A 25,889-nucleotide genomic window follows, 5' to 3' on the forward strand; every position below is an offset into this window, starting at 1 on the left:
TTTCTTAATGTTAAAGTTTATTTCATGATGCCTCCCTCCCAGGCACATACATTGCCTTCAGAAAGTATTCATACCCCTAGACCTTTTCCACATTTTGTTACATTATAGCCTCAGCAAATACTTCATAATGACAAAGTGAAAACATGTTTTTAGAAAGAAACTGAAAAAACCTTTTTACATAAGTATTCAGACCCTTTGCTAAGAGACTTGAAATTGAGCTCAGGTGCATCCTTTCAATTGATCATCCTTGAGATGTCCTTCAACCTGTAGTAACTTCAATTGATTGGACATGATTTGGAAAGGCACACACATCCGTCTATATAAGGTCCCACAGTTGACAGTGCATGTCAGAGCAAAAACCAAGACATGAGGTTGAAGGAACTGTCCGTAGAGCTCCGAGACAGAATTGTGTCGAGGCACAGATTTGGGGAAGGGTACCAAAACATTTCTGCAGCATTGAAGGTCCAAGAACACAGTGGCCACCATCATTCTTAAATGGAAGAAGTTAGGAGCCACCAAGATTCTTCCTAGAGCTGGTCGCCTGGCCAAACTGAGCAATCGGGGGAGAAGGGCCTTGGTCAGGTAGGTGACCAAGAACCAAATGGTTAGACTGACAGAGCTCCAGAGTTCCTCTGTGGAGATGGTTCTCCCACCTCTTCAGCACTCCACCAATCAGGCCTTTATGGAGTGGCCAGACGGAAGACACTCCTCAGTAAAAGGCACATGACAGACCGCTTGGAGTTTGCCAAAAGGCACCTAAAGACTCTCAGACCATGAGAAAGAAGATTCTCTGGCTTGATGAAACCAAGATTAAACTCTTTGGCCTGAATGCCAAGTGTCACTTCTAGAGGAAACCTGACACCATCGCTACGGTGAAGCATGGTGGTGGCAGCATCATGTTGTGGGGATGTTTTTCAGCGGCAGGTACTGGGAGACTAGTCAGGAACCAAAGCACAGATGAACGGAGCAAAGTACTGAGCGATCCTGGATGAAAACCTGCTCTAGAGTGCTCAGGACCTCAGACTGTGGCGAAGGTTCACCTTCCAACAGGACAAAAACCCTAAGCACACATCCATGACAATGCAGGAGTGGCTTCGGGACAAGTCTCTGAATGTTCTTGAGTGGCCTAGCCAGAGCCCGGATATCTCTGGAGAGAACTGAAAATAGCTGTGCAGCAATGCTCCCCATCCAACCTGACAGAGCTTGAGAAGATCTACAAATAAGAATTGGAGAAACTCCAAATACAGGTGTGCCAAGCTTGTAGCATCATACCGAAGACTCAAGGCTGTAATCACTGCCAAAGGTGCTTCAACAAAGTACTGAGTAAAGGGTCTGAATACTTATGTAAATGTGATTTCAGCCGTTTAAAAAAAAATATTCATTTGCAAAAATGTCATTTTTTTGTTGCTCTGTCCCTATGGGGTATTGTGTGTAGATATTTAATGAATTTTAGAATAAGGCTGTAACCTAACAAAATGTGAAAAAGTCAAGGGGTCTGAATACTTCCCGAAGGCACTGTACCTGTTCCCAATAGTTTAAGAAAACATTTTATATACAGTAATGGTTAATAAAATGATTGTGAATATAACTTTAAGAAAAGGGAAAAAGTAGGGATATAACTGCAGCAAATGAACCCTTACACAATTTCAACTGTCACCTCCCTTGTAAACCATCATAATATATACACTTTGAAGTACAAGACCCAGTTAGTTACATGTAAATCAGTAAAACCAGAGGAGTGTGCAAAACATTTGGAGGACTGTAGCAGCGACGTCAGGTCTGGTCAAATGAAACGGCAAGACAAAATAAGACCAATTCTCATTGTAAGTGTAGATCTCTAAATCAACTTTCTTCTTGCATGGATACTTAAACCTACTGGGATTCATTCTGTTAAATTGGGAAAAGCAGTGACAGAGATCATGATTTCTTTTGCAGCCTATTGACATCATTCATTTGACCAGACAATCAGCCTCCTGGTAAACCATTGGCATAATATATACAATTCTCCCTTAGAACAAAAGTCATACCATTCTCACTGACTGACTGTCCATTACATTCAAATGAGGCGCAAGTGAACACCGCAATAAAGGAACGAAAAACAAGTCAAATACTTTCAAATCTAGCAATCAAATTCTAAGGCAACATGTGAACTAAAAACGAAATACATATAGGCGAGGGATAGGCCTCTTGTACATCTCTGCATTCCCATACCAGATAAAAGTATAATCCCTAACACCAAAATGGATAGGAAAAAAACAAAAGGAAACTAAATTAAGTCATGATAAACATGTTACACTTTGAACCTCGTGCATAGTTTATTTTAATTATACAGGTTGAGATAAGAAGTCTGTCGTCTTTGCTTGCGTTTTTTGTGGTTGTTGAAAGCAAACTATAAATATTTAATCTCTGTTTGAGGCCCGACCCATGTTTCTATCCAGGTACTTGTGACAAGCCAAGTCCTTCCTTTTTATCAAAGACATCATGGATGTGCAAGGTATATCTAAAATACATCCCCCGGTAAAATAAATAGAACATACATTAAATACTTTCAGATAGGTTGTGGTGGATTTCTTTTGTAAGGGGTGCTCACCCCAAAAAAAGGGTGGCTATTTTTTCATTAAATGGTAACAAAACAACAACAAAAAAACACTTAGAGATCAAAGATTAGTCAAATAGATTCTGGTCATAATTCATTAAAACACCAACTTCTGCACATAATTCACACTTGTCGTCTAGACCGTCTTTGTTTTTCACATTCTCAAGGACACATGGCCATTGGCCAGTTAGGAGGACAGGTCAGGGTAAAACTAACCAATGGGAGGACTGGACTGTGGGAGGAGGGGTGGACACACACTGACCAGGCAGCCCAGGGGAGGGTCCGAGGGGCCCTGAGAGCAATAGAGACAAACATATTTCACACCCCTCACTGGCCTCCCCCTCCAATCAGGCTCAGCAGTTACTGTACTCACATACTTCAAGAAGCAGCAGCAGTTACTGTACTACGCTCACACACCTCAAGAAGCATCACATCCTGACTAAAAGGATGGCTGACAATCGAGGCCTAGAAGCCCATCTCTCTGTCCCGTGTGTTCACTGAACCCAGGGCAGGCAACCCCAGGACTCCAGCTGTTTATGGGCAGAGAGAGCAGATGCATGCTGATTGTTTTGGCCTGCTATCAAAGAATATACTGTAAAGATGTGCAAGAGACATTCCATAACAGCTTGATTGAGTGCACACCTCATATTCCATTCCATGTTATCAGCAGGGTGTGTCTATAACGCAACATGCAGGTACACAGTAAAACACAGGTCTCTTTACAGTACAAGGTAAAACAAGATCCACTCACTGGAACCTACAGGGTGAAGGCGTGGGCACCTAGGTTGAGATCATAGTTGTCATGGGGCAGAGGGAGGAGGAGGAGAGAGATAGTGTCAATTATTTTGCAGGTAGGGTCTGGGTTTCAGACTAGACTACAGGTGACCCAGGAAAGAGCAGAGGCAGGGGAGGAGAACAGGGGATATGACATGGGGACAGTTTGTTTGTGTGTCTCTGCAGCATGATCCAGGTGGCGGCCAGCTTGTGGCCCATCACGAGGTGCCCTGTCTCTTCTGTTGCTGAGCACGGATCAGTTCCAGCTGCTTTTTGCACTTCTGGTAGTAGGTGGACAGAGATTTGTTCTCCTCCAGTAGCTTCTTGTGCTCCTGGACCAGGCGGGACGTGTTCTGCTGGTCCTTCTCGTCTTGGTCCAGTTCAGCGATCAACTCTTTCCTGGAGATATAAATTGGTTTTATTTACACATACAAATATATCTGCCACAATGGTGGACTTGAGCAGTTTACAATATGGAAAACTGAATTGCAGTGCTGCAGCTTACATCAGATAACAAGAACATTACTAAAAAGAGAAGCACATTGCACAAGAGAAAAGGTAAAAATGCAAACAGAAAGAACAATACATTTTTATTTATTATAATATTATACACACACACACAAAAATAAACGCAACATGTAAAAGTGCTGGTCCCATGTTTAATGCGCTGAAATAAAAGATCCATCAAATGTTCCATACGCACAAAAATAGTATTTATTTCAAATTGTGCAGACATGTATTTACATCCCTGTTAGTGAGTGTTTCTCCTTTGCAAAGATAATCCACCCATCTGACAGGTGTGGCATATCAAAAAGCTGATTAAACAGCATGATCATTACAAAGGTGCACCTTGTGCTGGGGACAATAAAAGGCCACTAAAATGTGCAGTTTTGTCACACAACACAATGCCACAGATGTCTCAAGTTTTGAGGGAGTGCACCATTGGCATGCTGACTGCAGGAATGTCTACCAGAGCTGTTGCCAGATAATTGAATGTTCATTTCTCTACCATAAGCAGACTCCAAAATAATTTTTGAGAATTTGGCAGTACTGTACGTCTAACCGGCCTCACAACCACAGACCACGTGTAACCACGCCAGCCCAGGACCTCCACATCCGGCTTCTTTACTTGCGGGATCGTTGAGACCAGCCACCCGGACAGCTGATGAAACTGAGGAGTATTTCTGTCTTTTTTTGTGGGGAAAATCTTATTCTGATTGGCTGGGCCAGGCTCCCCAGTGGGTGGGCCGAGCTCCATCCATGGCTGCACTCCTGCCTAGTCATGTGAAATCCATAGATTAGGGCCTAAGTAATTTATTTAAATGTACTTTTCCTTATATGAACTGTAACTGGATAAAATCATTGAAACTGTTGCATTTACAAGGCCCAATGCAGCCGTTTTTGTCTCAATATCAAATCATTTCTGGTTAACAAGTACCTTACTGTGTTACTGTGATTTGTTTATTTGTTACAGTTTTCATTTATAACAAATATAGTTTCTCAGCAAAGCGCACTTTCTCAAGCAATAATTTAACTCAGCACTGTCAGAGTACTCTGATTGGAGAGAAAACTAGCTGTTATTGGCAGAGAGGTCTGGAACTCTTTCTATTGGTATATTTACCACATGGTGATGTCACCAGGCAGGTTAAAACTAAATCCCACCAAAACAGGCTGAAATATCAGCTCGTCTTTTCAAAACAGCTCTTATACTAAAAGGGCATGATCATCATTTTCACCATTTCACAGTATTATTTGCATCTCATAGTGTGGAAATGTATATAAGACAGAAAAATCACGCTTTTGACTACATTGGGCCTTTATTCCGATAATTGTGAATTACTCAGCTGTGCTTAAACAGGGGCACTTCACAATAAGCACAACAGAGGCTGGAGAGAGATGCAAAGGAGCACCAAAGCATCGGATAGCTCGTGTGAGAAAAACGCTGACTCCACAAACACGGTAGTTTCCTTGCTAAAGTCATCGTCTATAAATATGAGCTGAGCTCTTTAGCCAAACACAGCCAGTTGTTCCACTGCATAGAAGGCCTGTCTGCCTTGGATTTGTCATCGAAATTCAGTAATTGCCTTTGGGTGGCCTTCTGCATAGTCATACGCCCAAGCCTAAATACGTGCTACACATCTGATGGAGCTGCTTGTTATGTTAATCACAAGACAGCCCACCCCTTAACACGGGAGACGATTTGTTGTCTGTTTATATGAAAAATATATGTGTATGGTCACATTCAGCAGGGCTTACAATACAAGAGTTAATTACATTAGACACTGCAGTACCACATCAGTCCCTTAAAAAAACAGAATGAACAAATAGAGTATTACCTCAGCACTTTGGTAGTGGCTGAACGCTTGCCCTACAAGATGGAGAGGTACAGTAAGGGTTCACTACTCACCTTCTCTGGATCAGTAAGGCGATTTCTGTCTGCACTTTCAGGTACTCCTGGGCCATTTTACAGTGCTGCTCAAACACGGCCATGGACTCTTTGGAGTTCGGGCAAGGAGCGAGGGGCTGAAAATAAACCACGCATGTTGTCATTAATTGATCTAGGGAGCTTATAGCCAGTTAGAAATACATTTTGCAATACATCTATCAGCTCTCAGAATCGTCTGAGCTTTTAAAAATACACAACATGTCTCACCGCCGTTGCCGGTGGGTATTTATAAAGACATTCCGCTTTTGAGATAGCATCATTTTCTCACTGACAACAGACGTAATCCCTGCACTAATTGAGTTAATACAGTCAATTTGCAGTGTCCTTGAAAACATCGTTGAGAAGGAAAACCTCAACATTTGAATTCAAACAAACACAAAATAGAGCAATCTACAAAAGAAAAATAATCAAGAGTTTGTCAAATGGCCAATCTCGAGGCCAATTTTGACAGGTCACACAAACACTTGAATGGGATGGGAGTGGGATCAAGCTGTTTTGTGGCATAAAAGAATGCTTAACATTAGCAGGACAGGGTCGGGGGAGGTCCGGTATGAAATGGAACCCTACCTGCAGCTGGTAGTCCAGAGTGAGATATGCCATGGGAATTGAGTTGTCTGAGCCGTTGGTATCTGGGCAGGAGAGAGCAAGACTTGTGTTTGTTTTTGGTCTGACAGTGACACCAGCACAGGCCCAGGCGGTGCAAGATGAGTCGACTGGGCAGGCACACAGTTATCAATAGACACCAGAAGTCCTTCAACAGAAATAGACCTGTGTCAGTGTCCCCGCCCCTCTCAGGCTCCGTGTGACAGGAGACCAGCGCCTTAAATCATTGATGAGGATTACGTAATGTCTGCAGAACCTGCTCAAGTGATTTACACCCCCATCCACAATGACATTGATGCCATTACAGCACTCAGGGTTGTGAGAGGGTGACACAACCAACACGAGACGCTGACTTCATTCAATCAAACTGGTTCTAAACGCCAACCTTCACTTTTTCGTCTCTCAACAGTACAAAGGGAATGGGATACAATGTCTTGGGATCTTACATTAAGCAACAAGTTGAGCACCAGCATCAATATAAGATAATACAGTAAGGAACATGGGCAGTATGAGTGAATTTGCTCATCAAATTATTATTAGTACATGTACCAAACTCCTTCCAGCTCCATCTGTAGAAGTAGCTGTAGACAGTGAGATGAGCATGTTTGAGTGAGAGAGGTAGACTACTATACCTGTGGGGTCATCGGGAGAGAAGCTGTACCCTCGGCTGCTGGTCTTATCAGGCGGCATCATCCTCACACTGGGACTGGAAGATCTGCTGCTGTTCCTACTCCCCTGTAACAGAACCACAACACTGTCAATCACTCATACAGCCCCTGTAACAGGCCAACAACACTGTCAATCACTCATACAGATAGAAGAAATGGCCCTTTTGTTTTTGTCCATGGCGCATACAACATCTGACACTCAAGCAAAGTCAACAATGACTATGGCAACAGAAACCCACATGGAAATCCTGAGCCTGTCCCAGTGGGGTAAAACAATGCATAGTTTGCCAAGTAAAAAGTGTCAAGTATAAAAAGGGTGAAAAACAAGGTCTAAAGTCTGTTTGTGGTTATGTACACACTTCCGGAAGAGAGAAACACGGAAGAAAATCAGAGGAACCACCATCTCTGTCACACTATTGGGAATTCATCAAAATATTCTCTTTCCTAATTCACAAAAGGTATAAGAACACAAAAATAAATAAACCCGTGTCCAAAGTCTAGTTTCTTACTAAACTCAGTGAACTTTGCTACTGCATAGCTCTGCACAGGAAGAGGTGTGCCTTTTAACAAAATATACTGTAGAAATCAACATTTCAGAATGCAAGGATGTAGGGGCTTATTTGAAGGTTGTCCGTAGGGGGGGAAAGACAATGTTCTTTCTACACCTGGAATATCTTGATCTTCTCAAAAGTGACATATCAAACAGTATTCTCCGTCACATCCTGTAGCATTTCCCCCCATGGGACACCTTGTTTGACCGAGCATGTATCAAATCCTCCGAGAGCAAGCAAAACATGATAGGCGTGATCAGTCAAAATGCAAAACAATCCAAAGAGGGGAGAGAATATACTATACCACTCTGAAAAGGAAATCAAATGAAAGGCTTCTGTACGGTGCTACACTCGATAACCCAGGCCCTGTTCTACTGCAGAGCATCTTACCTGGCTGGAGTCTGTGCCGATCCCCGGGAGGTCCTGTACAGATCTACGCCTCTGCGCCTCACAGGAGGCTGTGGAAAGGATGGAGCGAAAGGGAGAGATAGAGAGAAGAAATGGAGGGGGGGGACATGAGCGAGACCCAGAGACAGTTCCAGGGGGACTTGTCTGTTGCCTGTCTGCCTGCCTGTGGTGTGGGATGGGGGGGGGGGGTCCGATCCACAGAGCCAGGACAGCTGCACAGATTTAACCCCCGACTCCCTAGCCTATTAACATGTGCTATGGCATGGCCATAAAATGACCATAGAGCAGCAGTTATCCCCCCAACCTTTACACTAACACGGCACAACACACGCGTAGACAATCACCACCACTACCATCACTCCATTGCAGACCACACCTACTGTACCACATGAATAGGTAAGCCTCACTGTGTCACGTGTTTGTGCAGATCTGCTTGTTTGGGTTGGTGGGGCTGGTGATGGGGAACTAGGCTATTTCAGGGCTCACAACACATTGCAGGGTCTCAGACAAGACTAGCAGGCCTGGCCCTGTCCTGCAGTCTTCCTCATTAATCCCCAGCCAAGGTAAACCTGAGGTTGGCTCTGACCTGCCTGGCATCTTCAGAATAACAGGAGAAATTCCAGCCATCTGGCAGTTGAAGATATTATTAGTTCCATCTCTGCCAGAGAACTCTGAACAATGTCTTCAGAGTCACGTCTTACTGTTGGAATATCAAGCTGCTGGAAATGATCTGACAATGAGAGCATTGTGGTCTTTTTACCCCCGCACACTCCTTGCTGTCAATCTCAGAGACCCATACAATACCACTTGAACTACTGCAATGTGAGAAACATTAAAGGTAACCATTAAAATACTAGATTTGGGACAATTGAAGTCAGTTGCTAGAAATATGACATTGCAATATGACAAACCTGTTTAGGGTTGTAATTTGAAATACTTGCCAACACCTGAAATAGTTATTTTTTTATATAAAATTCCTGATATGGAACCTAACATCTAAAACTACCAGGAATGTAGGTTTGTGAAATGTGGCACTACAGGAAACAGGGATGGGGGAAATTGGTCCTCTGTCTATTTTCTGGTACAGTAGGTCTAAGTACTGGTCTAATGGTCTTACCATTTTAACTTTACCTCTCCAAAGTAGGATATATCTATAGCACAACACGTTTAAATAGACACACAGGCAGAGACACACAGAAACAATACACTGAACGTTGGATTGAGACGCATGCTCATCTGTCACTGCAGTGATTGTTGCTCTAGGGCCTATACATCAGAACAAGGTCCTGTTATTGTCGTGTTGTGTTTAAAAATAATACTTTGCGACTATAGCCATTTTAAGTTCCAGCTCACTACGATACAAAACCCAAAGACAATTGAATTAGAATGCCAATCCAAAACGTCAACAACAAAAAAATAAAGTAACGCTTCGTACTAATTGAGCTACTAAATAGAGACTGGTGTCAAATGAACTGTAGGAATGAGTGACACCCAGGTGTGCCACATACAGTGATAACAACCCTGTCATACTTTTAATATCCCCTTACGTCAGCCCTCTCCCTTAGTCACTCAGTTTAATTAACTACTCATTCAACATGTCTTAAACAGCTCCTACTTCCTAAATAGAAAAGGCCTGTGATATCCAGGGCTGCTGTCCCCATTTCTTTCATCCTTATCTCGGATGGTAATAATAGCTGTGTGACCCACAATGTGAGGGAAATTAATCAAAATGACTTTTACAAAGTTAATGGATGTAAAGAGAAGAAGCAAAAAAATATATATTCGCAGAGCTTTAAACAGACGTCCTCTATGCATGAGAGACAAGGACGAGCTGAGAGGAGAGAGCTGAGAGGGGAGCTAGCAACCAAGCCAACTGATTTACTCCCTCCCTGCCTGCAGTAAAACCAGAACGACATCTGAGAGACAAACAGGACCATGAGTTATGCATCTTATCATCACACCAATTTCACCCCCCCCCCCCACTCCGATGGCAAATATGCTGATTAGATAACTGGTCTGTGCCCCTAAAACAAGAGTCTATTCTATTAGTTTTGCACCAGGCTAACTCAAGTCTGGATTAATCCATGAATCTGGATTAGATAAATAGATTAAAAGACGGATCTATGTGAATTGAATTGGCTCCATCAGCACCTTGTGGCTAGAGGGCGAAACCCCAATAAGACCGCCACCATGTTAACTCATGCCCCTTTTAACATGTTGTCAAAGCCACAAAAGACAAGAGAGGAAAGAGAACTCTGTGTTACTCCAGGTTTATCATCATTCATAAAATAATGATTATTTAGATTGGGGAATATTTCGTTTTTTAATATCCCCATATTTCAATTCAAATGGAAAATGCAAAGACAAGTATAAGTATAAGGTGTTTGGCCAGTTGGCCCCTACAGGAGCCAGTGACCCTTGTAGCCTGTGATACCTGGAGTAACAGACACTACATGAACAGCAGTGTCAGAGCCCAGTGCAAACAGAGGAACCCGCTGATTCAGTTCAGTCAAGCCAGCTACACCCAGGGCACCAGGTAGCCTGGTGGTCCGCACTGGTACCTGTGAAGACGATCTTGGGAACGTCCAGAATGGTGCCAAATGACGCCGTTTTACGGTGGCCTCGTTTATACTGGGGACGTGCTGCAACAGATACACACACACACACAGCTGGCGTACACATGCATGCAGACAAAGAGAGAGGGCCCAGAGCTGGAGCATACATGTCAGATGGTGCCCTCTCCCCCTCACTCCTCTCTGGACTCTACTGGCATGCAGAGCACAAAAGTACATGCACATTGCACGGGAAGTATGCGTCCTGTGGTTAGTTGATTGGTTCGACATCACAGTGCTAGCGATGCCGATTTAGGCCCGGCATGGGAAGTCTCAGCACAGACATGTTAGGCATTCAGCTACACGTAGCAAGCAGTTTGAATGTAATAATAGGAATATTTACTATGAATCCACTTAGAAAAGATGATCAAATCATATAGATGGCTCTGAAGATTGTAATATACACAGTAACTACAGCATAATTTATTTAACTATTGAAGAGCTTTGAGAATATACAGATTAAAGCTAAATACATGATTATTATTCATGATATACCATTGACAACAATAACACATGGAACGTTGAAAATAATTGACATCGCAAAAACATTCTCAAAGAAAGCTGGAAAGAAAGCATGAGGGAAAACCCTGACAAGAGACTTAATTATAGCTTTTTCATGCCAAACAGTATTTGACTGCCTCCGAAGCTTAAAATTTAGACATGACAGGGCTGATGATGAATACAAGACATCCTCTCAGCCTTCGATCTGTGTGAGGGAGGGGAGATGATTGGCACCAGAGGGGCATATGGAGGCGATTATATGAGAGGTGAGGCATGCAGTTTGACGGAGAGGGAGACATGATAGTCGCTTCTGATGGCATAGACATTTCTCCATCTCTCGTATTGGGATGAAACCCACTTCAGTAGCTGATGTAAGATTACTGTATGTATGTATGTATGCATGCGTGTATCTATCAATCTCTTACAGAACGCCATGGGCAGTCTATGAAAAAAAATTGCATATTCATATGTACATCTCTGAGGACTATATCGTTGGCTAGGCCTACTTCAATGTGACAGAATCTGTATCTCCATCAGTGTTGGGGTCGTTACTAATTTAAAAAAAAATATATTACCTATTATTTCTTTTAACAATAACAAATTACTTGACTTATTACTCCCTGGGAAAAGTAATTAGTTCCACTACTTGTTATATTACTTTTGCATTACACCTCCAAAATGTTGTGTGTCCTCACTCAATGTAAACAATGTCAACGTTACGTAAGCCTAAGGCACGGTCTAAGGCACTGCATCTCAGTGCAAGAGGCGTCACTACAATCCCTGTTTCGAATCCAGGCTGTATCACATCCGGCCGTGATTGGGAGTCCCATAGGGCGGCGCACAATTGGCCCAGCATCGTCCGGGTTTGGCCGGGGTAAGCCATCATTGTAAATAAGAATTTGTTCTTAACTGGCTTGCCTAGTTAAATAAAGGTTACATTTTCAAAAAGTAGCCCAATAATGACAGATTTTACTGTTGATAAGGGCAGCATTTCCTCAACTACAAGTTTGTTGAGCTCTCCATGGGTTACAGCGTGTCCTCCAAAACGATTCAAATCAAATCTTGGTTGTTTGGATGAGATAGGCCTAAAGCAGGGATCGTCAACTAATTTCAACCGAAATTCGGAACATAATTACAAATAATTGTAGACTGCAAACTAACCGCAAGAAGCCCAAACATATATAATATTTGACTAAAACAATAATTTCAAACCTTTCTTACATTTGTATACGATCACGTCTCTCTATTACGCGTGGGAATACTTGTGAACAGATAAATCATTTAAAAAATATATATATATTTTTTTATAACTTGATGTCACACACACACACACACACACACACACACACAGTACCAGTCAAAGGTTTAGACACACCTACTGATTCAAGGGTTTTTCTTTATTTGACCATTTCCGACATTGTAGAATAATAGTGAAGACATCAAAACTATGAACACAATTGGAATCATGTAGTAACCAAAAAGGTGTTAAATCAAAATATATGTTATATTTGAAATTCTTCAAAGTAGCCACCCTTTGCCTTGATGACAGCTTTGCACACCCTTGGTATTCTCTCAACCAGCTTCATGAGGTAGTCACCTGGAATGCAGGTTAACAGGTGTGCCTTGTTGAAAGTTAATTTGTGGAATTTATTTCCTTCTTAATGCATTTGAGCCAATCAGTTGTGTTGTGACAAGGTAGGTGTGGTATACAGAAGATGGTCTATTTTACCAAATAGGGCTAAGTCCATATTATGGCAAGAACAGCTCAAATAAACAAAGAGAAACGACAGTCCATCAATTACTTTAAGACATGAAGGTCAGTCCATCCAGAAAAGTTGCAGTTGGAAAAACCATCAAGCGGTATGATGACTGGCTCTCATGAGGACCACCACAGGAAAGGAAGACCCAGAGTTACCTCTGCTGCAGAGGATAAATTCATTAGAGTTACCAGGCTCAGAAATTGCAGCCCAAATAAATGCGTCACAGAGTTCAAGTAAGAGGCACATCTCAACATCAACTGTTCAGAGTAGACTGTGTGAAGCAGGCCTTCATGGTTGAATTGCTGCAAAGAAACCATTACTAAAGGTCACAAATAAGAAGAAGAGACTTGCTTGGGCCAAGAAACACAAGCAATGTCTTTGTGAGACGCAGAGTAGGTGAACAGATTATCTCCACATGTGTGGTTCCCACCGTGAAGCATGAAGGAGGTGGTGTGATGGTGCTTTGCTGGGGACAATGTCGGTGAATTATTTAGAATTTAAGGCACACTTAACCAGCATGGCTACCAAAGCATTCTGCAACGATACCGTCATTCCATCTGGTTTGTGCTGTGTAAGGGCTATTTGACCAAGGAAAGTGATGGAGTGCTGTATCAGACGACCTGGCCTCCACAATCACCCGACCTCAACCCAATTGAGACGGTTTGGGATGAGTTGGACCGCAGAGTGTAGGAAAAGCAGCCGACAAGTGCTCAGGATACGTGGGAACTCCTTCAAGACGGTTGGAAAAGCATTCCAGGTGAAGCTGGTTGAGAGAATGCCAAGAGTGTGCAAAGCTGTCATCATGTCAAAGGATGGTTACTTTGAAGAATCTCTGACATTTGTTTAACACTTTTTTGGTTACTACATGATTCCATGTGTTATTTTGATGTCTCCACTGTTGTTCTACAATGTAGGAAATAGTAAAAATAAAGAAAAAACCTTGAATGAATAGGTGTGTCCAAACTTTTGACTGGTACTGAGCACGTGCCTTCAGAAAGTATTCATACCCCTTGACCTATTCCACATTGTTGCGTTACAGCCTGAATTCAATATTTTTTTCTGACCCATCCACACACAATACCCCATAATGACAAGAGGAATTTTTTGTTGTTGAAATTTTAGCAAATGTATTGAAAAGGAAATACAGAATTCTCATTTACATAAGTATTCACAACCCTTTGCTATGACACTCCAAATTGAGCTCAGGCGCATCCAATATCCTTTGATCATCCTTGAGATGTCACTAGAACTTGATTGGAGTCCACCTGTGGCCAATTCAATTGTTTGGACATGATTTAGAAGGAAACACACTTGTCTAGGTCCCACAGTTGACAGTGTCAGAGCAGAAAGTCCAAGGAACTGGCCGTTGATCTCCGAGATAGAAATGTGACGAGGCATATATCTGGGGAGGGGTATACAACTATTTCTAGAGTGTTGACATTTTCTACCCAGACTCTGCCTAGAGCTGGCTGTCCGACCAAACTGAGAAACCAGGCTAGAAGGACATTGTTAGAGAGGTGACCAAGAACCCAATGACCACTCTGACAGAACTGCAGAGTTCCTTAGCTGAGATGGGAGAAAATGCCAGAACGACATCAGTCTCTTCAGCACTTCACCAATCTGGGCTTTATGGGAGAGTGGCCAGACGGAAGCTATTGCTGTGAAAAACGCACATGACAGCATGCCTGGAGTTTGCAAAAAGGCATGTGAAAGACTCAGAGCATAAGGCAAAAGACAATGTGGTCTGATGAGACAAAATTTGTACTATTTGGCCGGAATGCAAAGCACAGCTCATCACCCATCTAACACCATCCCTACCTTGAAGCATGGTGGTGGCAGCATCATGCTATGGGGATACTTTTCAGCGGCAGGGACTGGGAGACTGGAAAGTATATAGGGAATAATTAATGGAGCTAAATACAGGCAAATCCTTGATGAGAACCTGCAAACAACCTTAGACTCGGGCAAAGATTTACATTTTAACAGGACAATGGCTGTATGCGAAAGTCCTTGAGTGGCCCAGCCAAAGCCCAGACTTGAATCCCATTGAAAATCTGTGCAAAGACTTGAAGATTGCTGTTCACCGCCCCTCCCCATCCCATTGAGAAAATCTACAAGGAAGAGATTCTCCAAATTCAGATGTGCAAAGCTGATAGATATACTGACGACGACTCAAAGCTGTAATTGCCGCCAAAGGTGATTCTCTACAAAGTATTGACTCAGGGGTATGAAAACTTACAATGTGTAAATTAGATATTTCAGTATTTCATTAGCAACAATTTAAATTCTAAAAACATGTTTTCACTTTGCCATTATGGGGTATTGTGTGTAAAAATCAGTTTAATCCATTTTGAAATCAGGCTGCAACACAACAAAATATAGAATCAGCCAAGTGGTCTGAATACTTTCTGAAGGCGCTGTATATATCTTTTAGTTAATTTATTTTAGCGCAGAAAACTCAAGGCCAAATAAAACCAGGTCTGCCAGTTGGGGAACACTGGACTACAGTAATCTTCAGCAGCAACGGTCAGGTCTCGGGGGTCTTCCGCTAAGAGTTTTGTGTTGGCGTGTTGCCTTTGCAGGTGCTTCAAGAGATTGGAAGTCGTGGTTCTAGCAGTGGAGATGTGTTTCTCGCTTGGGCACGGCTGACATTTTACAGTTATATTCTTGTCATTTTGTCCTACCAAATCAAAGTAATGGGAGCACTACCATGCTGAGAAAGTCAATGTTTTAGATGCTTCTGACATTTTTCATCTCCCTCACTAAAACAGTTATTAAAAGTGTGTGTATAAACAGGAACTTGGTGAGAAGACAAATTCATTATATTTTTATATTGCGCCAAGAGGGAATAAATCACTCATATTTATTAGGATCAATAACTGTAATAGGAAGGGAATGATAGCAAAAGTAAAAACCTATTTATTTGATCAGTAACTGTAATATTATTACTCAAATTGGAACAGTAACTCTGTTATATTATTCATTACCGCAAAACGTTATATTGTTACCCGCAACACTGATCTCCATACTCTACAGCAGTGTGTGGGTGTGTTACGAAAATATGTAGACCTATACTTGTCCTCTTGCATAATCCATTGTGGGGTATGTAGGTTGTAGATTCTGACGTTACCTGCAGGAGCGAAAGGCACCCTGTGCTCCAGCTCTGACAGGTCTGCGCTCATTCTTTTGCTCTCGGAGGCCACCAGGCTGTGGGTTCGCCCCGACAGGCTCTCAACACTGCCCCCTCTGGACAGAGGCAGGCTTCGCAATGGGTCTCCCTGAGAGCACAGACAAAACAGATACTGTTGGGCTACTGTACATTTTACTAATATTCACTTAGGTCACCAAATTATGGGTTAGAGTACTGATGGTTACTTCAAAATTACCATTACTTTCATACGAGGCTTGTGTAAATCGTTTTGTTTATATCAACACAAACGTAATTGCCTTAATTTGTCTACCTTTTCTTTCTAGTCACTTGACAAAGTCAATTGTTCCAGTTTAATTGTTGTGGTAGAAATGGCTAGCAATGTACAGTACAGCTTGCTGCCTTACCTTTGGCCTGAACTGATGTGCAAACTGAGGTTTGATCTTGATTGTGTCGTTGCTCCCTTGAGAGTCCCCATGCTCCATGTTTGTGTCACTCTTGCTGCTAGTGCAATCCACATAGGAACCTATAATACCCAATGGAGAGGTAGTGAGACAATGGAGATATTTCCACATTACGTCAATGATGTTTCATGAAGGTAAAACTATAGTGCAGGTAATAAAAGCTTCCATTATTTCAAGGATATAGATTTCTATTTATTTATCCTTTATTTTAGCAGGGAGTCCGATTGAGACCAAGGTCTCTTTTACAAGGGAGCCCTGCATCTCAACAATAACCCAATCAGCAGCATAGGAGCAACAACATTACTCAGTAAAATACCTGTGCTCGAGGCCGAGTTACTCTGCCCTTCATCTGAATACTGGTAAGGGTATTGCAAGGGTTCATCAGATCCTGGGAAGCACTGGAAAAGAGGTTGACAGAGAATGTAAGAGTGCCATTACCAACACTGACCGGTAGATAAGCAGTCTGAGAACAGGACACCATGGAAAGAGTCCTGCATGCATCCAGGGTTAGTGTCGGCATAGAATTAAAAAGAACACTGGAATGGACATTGTGGCGGTTAATGACTGCAGGGCTGCCATCTTGGTGAAGCAATCTTTCATTTAATGCATCTCTATGAGTATGAGTGTGTCTAGGAGGGCTTTTACCCTCATAAGATGGGTCATGATCTTGACTATCTCCTCCATGGAGGGCCTCTGGGAGGGGTCTTTGGACCAGCAGCGGGTCATCAGGCTCTCGATGGGCTTGGGAAGGCTCTTGATGAGCGGTGGCCGTGTGCCTGAACACCATCAACACAAACAGATAAGGATAAATTAGATCAATATTCATCTCTATGAATACAAACAATCACAAAACAGTCACAGTAAAACGTATGGAAACTCAAATCTGTTAACATGAGGACGTTCCAGAAAGTTCATTGCGGTACAAAACACGAAGAACACTTGCAAATGACAGCCCCTGCTGTGGAGGCTCTGCTAACGTGTCAGAGAAACGGGCGCAGCAGCAGTGTCGTGGCCCCAGGTGTGCTCCTGCTCTCAGACAGTCAGTGTTTCGTTAGCATTCTGCGCCATCACTCTGTGTGTGACGGAAGAAACCGCGGGGAGCGCCTCACAGGCGAGTGTCTTTTAATTGCTCTTCACCGTCAGCCTCGTAACTCATTTAATCTCTCAGCAGGTCTCACTGGGGACCTGGCTCTGAAACACCAGGGCGATTGACATGTCAGCACCACCATGAACGAATTCACCTCCCCAACCTCCACCCCCACCACTTGGACTCACCGTTGTGCACCGCCCACATGATGCGGAAGGCCGGCCCACCGATCTCGTCAAAGGGCTTCCGACGCGTGATCACCTCCCAGAGAATGATTCCCCAGCTGAACACATCACACTTCTCACTGTAATTGCTGCCTGAAAGCACAGAGGAGAGAAAGAGCTCCAACTCAGGGCCTTTCAGATGGGAAAAAAAACGATGGGCTTGACATAGCTCTGATTGACTGATGAAAGGTAATTCTCTGAGGCACAGTTAAGTGAGGAGTGTTGAGGGAGGGGATGTTTATGGGAAAGCACAGGAAGCCTTTATTTGGTCTGCACCTTTAGACCACAAATGTGATGAAAACAAGGAGGCAATTTTACTTCAGGGCCTCTCCGGAGATGCATAATTACTGTGGCTATTACTGCGGAATTAAACTGCTCTTCACACATATGTTATGGTCTGTGTCCCAAATGGCACTCTATTCCCTATTTAGTGCACCATTTCTGACCAGGGCTCTGGACAAAAGTAGTGCGCTGTATAAGGAATAGTGTCATTTGGGACTCAGCCTTAAAGTTGATGTGCTGCTTAGGCCTTTTGAAAACATTTCTCCCTGTGATGCAAATTAGCTTTAAGGAGGTCATTCTGGGGGCAAATGTGAGGTGCTTAATTGCATGGAGTCATGTTACTCCCTCAACAAACAAGATAATGACTACCTCATTTGTGTTTCCTCCTGACCGCCTCAATGTGTTTTGTAAAACAAAGTACATTAAGCTACCACCCGAGAGCATAGACTCAAATGCTACATTCTCTCAGGGATGAAACCTTTCCTTCCATTCCAGTTTTTCTCTGAGGATTTTCAGCAGTGGTGGCAAAGTTTGCGTAGACAAAATGTTGCTGTTTAAAAGCTAGTTTCCTGCAATTCTACACATTTTGCCATGGCTTATGCTATCCGAGTGACTCAAACATAACTAAATCTATGGGAATTTTAGATTCTCCCTGACTGTCTTGTTTTTATTTGGTAGTTCTTAAAGATGATCTTATTTCAAAATATATAGCGCCATTTTTCTACATACTTTATATCTGGTTTAAGTCGTTTAATTTAACAGTGAAACACTGCATTCACCTAAAAGTCTGTGTGCAGTAATCATGCATACCACTCAAGATATGAATGATTGTAAATTAAGAGAATACTAACAAAAGTTGGATAAATCATCCTTTGAGAAATTATGGCGTCTACGTGTTTGCAGTGCCTTCCAGTGATCTAGTGAGTGACAAATCGAAAGTGGAGCACTATTACAATTAATGAGCACTTCCACCACTAGACATGAGCTCTACTATAAACACTCTGGTCTTAACAGTAGTATCACTTAAACGCCGACTATCAATGAACTCTAGGTGAACGCATTCGTGAAAGGCTACACCTGTTTAGATAGCACACATCTGAGAACAAGGGCTATCTAGGCCGGACAGACATCTCTTTGCATGTGTTTCAAAAGCTCCCCATGCAGCTCATGCTTGCCTTCAAACACCTCAGGGGCCATCCAAGCTGCACTTCCCTTGTTGTTGGTCATGTGGGTCTGAATGTCGCACGCAGTCCCAAAGTCACATATCTTCAGCACGGTGCCACCGGCAACAAGGAGCAGGCTGAAACAAACAAGGAAACAAAGATCTACTCAAATGCTAGACGTGAACTTTAGTGGTTGGTGACGTGTGAGACTACGTGAGGGTAACTACCAGAGGCTGCTGAGGTCTTACTGGGTTACAAACACTTCATAAATCCACGTTTGATTCCATGCAAACATTTCTAATCATAAAAAACACTGAAAAAGGAAATACAGTAAGTAAGATTCTTACTTTTAAACATACAAGGGGGAGAAGTCAAATCCCCTATAGAAAATAACTCTACAACCACACAAACATTCTGGCAGCACCCACTGTCTAACACAAAGGAAGTGAAGGTTAAGTTAACAGCACTCTGTGGCAGCATCCCAAATAGCACCCTATTAACTACATATGAGCCCTGGTCAAAAGCAGTGTGCTATAAAGGGAATAGGGTGCCATTTGGGATGTAGCCTGTGAGTTCAGCCAGTGGTCGACAGGCCTGACCCATTTCTTCCCAGGGAGTAAATTCTGGACAGGTTTCTAGGATATGGACCAGCTGGTCATTCCCACAGTGCCCTGCCACTGCCAGGGACTTTTTCCCCGTCAGAGCCCAATAAATAACCTCTGGACCCGGTACAGCTACTCTAAGGAATTCAGTCAGAGGCATACTATAAAAACACTAAGGCCTCACTACTGAAGCCAGATAAAAAAATAAACAAACATTGGTCTATCATAACAGAGGACTAGAAGATGACAAAAGCTATGCTCTTTTGGTTTAAAAAGTCAGATAACGCATTTCACGCTATTGCATAGTATAACATAGGCTACAACTAACAAATGAAACCTTGAGTGGCGGCCACTTTATGGGCAGTGAAACGAGAGACAACAGAGAGTGAGGAGGTGGGGAGGAGCATACTTGGGTGGTTTGAGGTCCCTGTGAATGAGAGCCTTTGGTTTCATGCCATGGAGATAGGCGACCCCTTGGGAACACTGAAAACACCAGCTCATGGCATGGGAGGCAGTGTAACAGGGGAGAGGTTCAGCACCATGCAGAACTGTGGACAGAGAACACAGTCACTACCACAGAGAGCTCCAAATAAACACAGAACAGATGCACCACACACATCTCCACAGAGACATCGAAACCAATGCAAACACTCATCTAGACAACCAGTGGTGGAAAAAGTACCCAATTGTCATACTTGAGTAAAAGTAAAGATGCCTTAATAGAAAATGACTCAGGTGAGTGAGTCACACAGTAAAATAATACTTGAGTAAAAGTCTAAAAGCATTTGGGTTTTAAATATACTTCAGTATCAAAAGTAAATGTAATTGCTAAAACATACTTAAGTATCAAAAGTAAAAAATTATCAAATTGTATTTGTCACATGTGCCGAATACAACAGGTGTAGACTTTACCGTGAAACGCTTACTTGCAAGCCCTTAACCAACAATGCAGTTCAAGAAATAGTTTTAAAAAAGATTTACTAAATTAACTAAAGTAAAAAATAAAAAGTAACAATAAAATAACAATAACGAGGCTATATACAGGGGTTACCAGTACAAGGTCAATGTGTGGGGGTACAGGTTAGTCGAGGCAATTTGTACATGGGTAAAGTGACTGGGTAGGTATGGGTAAAGTGACTATGCATAGATAATAAACAGCTGTGTAAAAACAAAAAATATAAATAATTTCTAATTCCTTATATTAATTATATTAAGCAAACCAGAAGGGACAGGTTTCCTTATTTCTTTATTTTACGGATAGCCAGGGGCACAATCCAACACTCAGACATCATTTACAAACAAAGCATTTGTGTTCAGTGAGTCCGCCAGATCAGAGGCAGTAGTGATGACAAGTAATGTTCTCTCGATAAGTGCGTGAATTTGACCATTTTCATGTCCTGTTAAGCATTCAAAATGTAACGAGTACTCTTGGGTGTCAGGGAAAATGTATGGAGTAAAAAGTACATTATTTTCTTTAGGAATGTAATGGAGTAAAATGAAAAGTAGTCAAAAATATAAATAGTAAAGATACACCAAAAACTACTTAAGTAGTTCTTTAAATAATTTTTACTTAAGTACTTTACACCACTGCACAGAACACACTCTTACAGACATGTCAGACAAAGAGTTAAGAGAGTAGGTATACACCATTCAAATACACAAATAACCACCGAATAACATCAAAGTTATAGTTTCAAGTATTCAAAGTTTTGACGACCACAACTAAGAACGTCAACTTTAATGATCCTAAAATATTACTTTGATAGAGATTCAGAGGGATCACAGGAGACAAGGTGGTAAAGTGCTTGAGCAGGTAAAGGACCATTTACACTTCCTAACTCTGATACTCCACTTGCAGTTCACTGTGCAAGGACTGACCAATGTAATAGTGGGCTATTTAAGGAATCATGCCAATAGTGTGCTTATTAAGAGAATAGTTTGCATGTGGGTATTGGAGTTAATGACACATTGACTGCAATATTTCCACTTGTTTGGTATGGCATGGCATGTGTTGCACTAATTTGCAATGGCCAAGTCTACTGTGGTAGTGCAGTAGGCCATCCTACATAATTGCCCAGAGACCCACCATTGTACAGGGACCCCCCTTCAGCATATTCCATCACCAGGCAGACCTAGATGGGAAAATTAGCATTAGGCAAGAATAACAGAAGGCTAACAATGTACTGTTCTAAGGTATTTACAACAACAACTGGCAAAACCATAGGCTATAACACACTGAAATATTGGAGTGTTTAAAAGCTGACTTACTGGATTATTGCATGAGCCATACAACTTCACAATGTTGGGGTGATTCACACGTGAAAGTTGCCGCAGCTAGGGAGGGGAGAGAAGGCAACACAATCAAGATTGGTTTCCTTTAGTTGTAATAAACAGCATTGTCACCACTCTGCAGAACATCTCTACTTGTAGCCCAGGATAATATGACAGTACCTCAACTATGAACGCTTTCCTTTCAGATTCACTCTCTATTGTCTTGATTGCGACATCTTTCCCTTTCCATTTGGCCTTGCAGACAACACCAAAAGCACCTCTCCCCACGACCTGAAAGAGAAGAGGTAGACAATATAAGCAAAGTGTGTTGGTTGCATTGTTATTAATCCCTTATAATCATGACAATACTAAATCCACTTTCCACCTGGATATATTTGGCCTAGCTAACACTGTCGTTATTTTTTGTGGACAAGTTCCATTACACAATCCAGCATATCAATCACAGTATGTGCGCAGTCAACATCAGCTGATGGAGAGGGGTCTTATGTCTATGTGTAGGGCCCACCTGTGGGGAACTGCAACTAACTAACTCGATACATAATCAAAACAAGAACTGCCAAATCGATTTGGAACATAGGTAGCTAGCTGTATCATGTCTATGGCTTGGGCAAAATCATTGATGAATGGCATAGCTATAGTGACATAGTTAATGGTCATGTTTAATTACCAAGCTTTTCAAAACCAGAATAAACAAACATTCCTTGCATGGTAGAACTATCTAGTATGACGATTGAGATAAAGCATTGTGGCAACTTCAGTGTCATGACCTGGTTTTAATGTATATGGTCATGCCACTAACATAAGAGGATGACCCCACACGTGCCAATCAAATGGAATGTTGTTGATATATAGCTTTTGAACTACTTACCTCCTCAACTTCAATATCCACATAATCTATTTCTTCAAAGGGATATCCAGGTGGAGTTTCGAGCATATCGGCGGAAGACATTGCTAACTAGCTAACTAACGTTACTCATTAAAACCAAGATGTTCCAAAATCAAATCAATAAATAGCTAAAACATGCATAACACGCGCACTCGAAGAAACAGCTAAAAATAATATTGCATGACATAACTTGCCAAGACACTGGTGGACTTAACACGGAAATAAATAAACTTTAAAAACTGGAGCTCATAAACTGTGTTAGCTGGCTAGATAGCCAGCTCAGTACAATCATACACAGCCAGCTGGTAGCTAACTGAGCTAGCTACTGTAGCTAGTTAACTAGCTAAGGCAGTTTAGTAACGTTACCTAAAAAGCTAACTAGTTAGCGAACAATTTGAATAAAATAAATTTTCAATTGCCATATCATGTACGCCAACGACGTTTGTTGACTAAAGTAATTCAGCAAGTTAGCTAGCTATACATGACACTAGGCCGCTTGCTGGCCTAGTATGCCAGCCCGTCGCCGCGGTAGACTGAGGTGCACCCCACCGGTACCAGTGGCTCGAGACATTGGGTGATTGATTTCCTCAACATTTAAAACTCAGAGAATCGATTTGACTCGCGGACATAACTTTAAAATGACGACTCTGATACTTCTTCCATTATATACTTTTGTTTTTCCCCCCGCAGTTGTTGCAGGCAGCAGCTCCAGGAAGTTTGCTACCTTAATTATGACCCACCAATTTTGTTCCCCGAATGGCATGCAGATGCAACTTCGTAAATAGTGAGTGTTGCTATAATAAAAAGGATGCTAGTTTTATTAACATTATTACAATAGATGCATGCATAAGTGTGTGCCTCTTGTATAAGTATCGTACATGTTAATAATATACATACAGTTGTAAAACGCAAATGACAGCTGTGATTTACTGCCTGAATGGAAACGTTGTTAGAGTGACACAGGTATAATACAATGCTACTCATTTTAGTGTTTCAAAATGAAATTGTAAATTTATCAAATGGCGCATCAATCATGATCCATCAATCAGAGTTTGTCTGGTACTCAGGACAAAATACAATTCAGTTGTTGCCCATTTAATGTGGATTAAATCCAGGGGCGCAGTTTTGGTTTTAAAAGTGGGAGGGACATAATTTATTATTATTTAAAAACAATATCCAGTCGGATAAACACTCCAAACAGCCAACCGGCCCGCTCGGAGGCGTTTGCATGGTCCTAAAGCTCATCCTTGCCTCGTTTTGTATCACATTCCAAAGATAAAACTGGGGGGGGTGCAATTTCAGAATATGGTGGAGGACATGTCCCCCGTCGCCAGTGAAAGTTTCGCCCCTGATTAAATCTGTAAATCCCTATTCACCCCAGAATCAAGTGACAGAGTAGGAACCATCATTTTGGTCAGCGTTTCCCAGGGAAGCCTAATTAGGGTGTGGACAGTTCAAAAAGTATAATAGCGCAGATGTATAAGAGCAGGGAAGCTGAGAGTACATGTAGCTGAGAGTACATGTCCAGAGTGAGCTATAAACACGGGATGGTGGTTGGAAGAGCGTGCTTGTTTGAAATGGAAAAGTGTTGTGTTAGCTTTTGATAAAGAATAACATCAAGACGAAGCAGCTGCTTTATAAGTGGGATGTACTGTTGAGCACTATATCCCAAGGGGTTCATGCTGATTGTACGGAAATTGTGACAGCCGGTTAAAAGGTGTCTCTTGAGAAAGCAAGAACAAGATGTATGTCAGAAGGGCAGTATTATCATAAGGAGACGTATACTTGGAATACGGAGGAGGAATGGAGGGAAAAAGAGAGGCAGAGGAGGTCTGGGAGAGAGAGGGAGGAAGACGGTGAGCTTGAGTCGGTTAAAAATGGCGGAAAAAAGGGAGAAAACGTTTGTTAAAGAAGAATGGTACAAAGTGTAAGCCCGAGGCTTGCACCGAGGGTCAGTATGAAGATGAGTCTGTGACAGTAGAAATTAAGTTTTTGGAAAAAGTGGACCCTTGCCTTTTGGCTGAAACATTTGTGGTTTCAGGGTGGGTGAAAACCTTTTTTGGTACTTTGGAATTGGTGAGGGTAACCAGAAGTGGTCTTGTGATAATTGTTTGTGTTTCTGCTGGTCAGAGGGAGAAAGCGCTCAGCGTTAAACGAAGGGGGGCAATAAATGTGAATTGTTTCTCTCTCAAGAAAAGGGCGCCATTGAAGAGTGATACCTGGGGTAGCAGTAAATTTAAAAGTTGACCAACTGAAGGGGAAGATTCCCGGTGTTTGTGATGCTCGTCGTTTGGTGCGACGCAGACAGGCTGGCGAGAGTGGTGAAACATAAGAGTCATTGTCTGTTCTTTAGAATTTTGATGTTGTCTTTGCCCGACAGACAAAGTGATGTTAGGATATATAAGTTATCCTGTACGAGCTTTTGTGCCAAATACATTACGCTGTTACAGGTGTCAAGCTTATGGGCATGTGGCAGCAATGTGTAGGAGGGAGGTTCCTAGGTGTGAGAAGTGTGCAGAAGGGCATGAGACAAAGGAATGTGTAGCACTGGGAAAAGTAGTGGTATGTGTGTTAATTGTAGGGATGCCCATGGGGCTGGGGATCAGAAATGTCCTGTGCGAGAGAGGCAGGTTGCGGTTTCAAGGGTTAGAGTAGTGCAGAAGTTGTCATATGCTGTGGCAGTGAAGAAAGTAGAGGAAGATGGGTGGGAGGGATCCTGAGAGGAGTGGTGTGAGTAGATCTGTAACAGTACAGAGGGATAGGCCAACAAGTGATATGTTTCAGTAAGATTGTTTTTAATAGCATTTATAGCAATGGTTACC

The 25,889-nt window shown here is 42.2% G+C and overlaps 1 protein-coding gene across 2 annotated transcripts; it reads right to left on the reverse strand.

The window, feature by feature from the left end:
- Window positions 1-1,374: 1,374 nt before the first annotated feature.
- LOC111972810 (mitogen-activated protein kinase kinase kinase 7) lies at window positions 1,375-23,986 on the reverse strand. 2 transcript variants are annotated; one of them, XM_023999894.2, is made up of 17 exons: window positions 23,050-23,986; window positions 22,341-22,451; window positions 22,158-22,223; window positions 21,976-22,021; window positions 20,299-20,437; window positions 19,300-19,424; window positions 17,807-17,935; window positions 17,177-17,307; window positions 16,848-16,929; window positions 16,475-16,593; window positions 16,050-16,197; window positions 10,608-10,688; window positions 8,029-8,096; window positions 7,052-7,154; window positions 6,384-6,445; window positions 5,778-5,893; window positions 1,375-3,769 (listed from the first exon to the last, which is right to left on the reverse strand). In XM_023999894.2, the coding sequence occupies exons 1-17, from the start codon at window positions 23,128-23,130 to the stop codon at window positions 3,589-3,591; spliced, it is 1,788 nt and encodes a 595-aa protein (XP_023855662.1). In that variant the 5' UTR covers window positions 23,131-23,986; the 3' UTR covers window positions 1,375-3,588. The 2 variants fall into 2 exon arrangements, with proteins under 2 accessions (XP_023855662.1, XP_023855663.1); XM_023999895.2 differs by lacking the exon at window positions 10,608-10,688 and having other exon boundaries at window positions 23,050-23,982.
- Between the last annotated feature and the right edge of the window lie 1,903 nt (window positions 23,987-25,889).

This window comes from Salvelinus sp. IW2-2015, linkage group LG14 (assembly GCF_002910315.2).
Source record: "Salvelinus sp. IW2-2015 linkage group LG14, ASM291031v2, whole genome shotgun sequence".
Classification (NCBI taxonomy): Eukaryota; Metazoa; Chordata; class Actinopteri; order Salmoniformes; family Salmonidae; genus Salvelinus; species Salvelinus sp. IW2-2015.

Coding starts and splice junctions, on each gene's coding strand:
- LOC111972810 (XM_023999894.2), bottom strand. CDS start 23,130: ATGTCTTCCGCCGATATGCTCGAAACTCCACCTGGATATCCCTTTGAA. Junction 22,452..23,049: donor TGGATATTGAAGTTGAGGAG/GTAAGTAGTTCA, acceptor CTTCTCTTTCAG/GTCGTGGGGAGAGGTGCTTT. Junction 10,689..16,049: donor GGTGCCTTTCGCTCCTGCAG/GTAACGTCAGAA, acceptor TATCTGTTGCAG/CACGTCCCCAGTATAAACGA.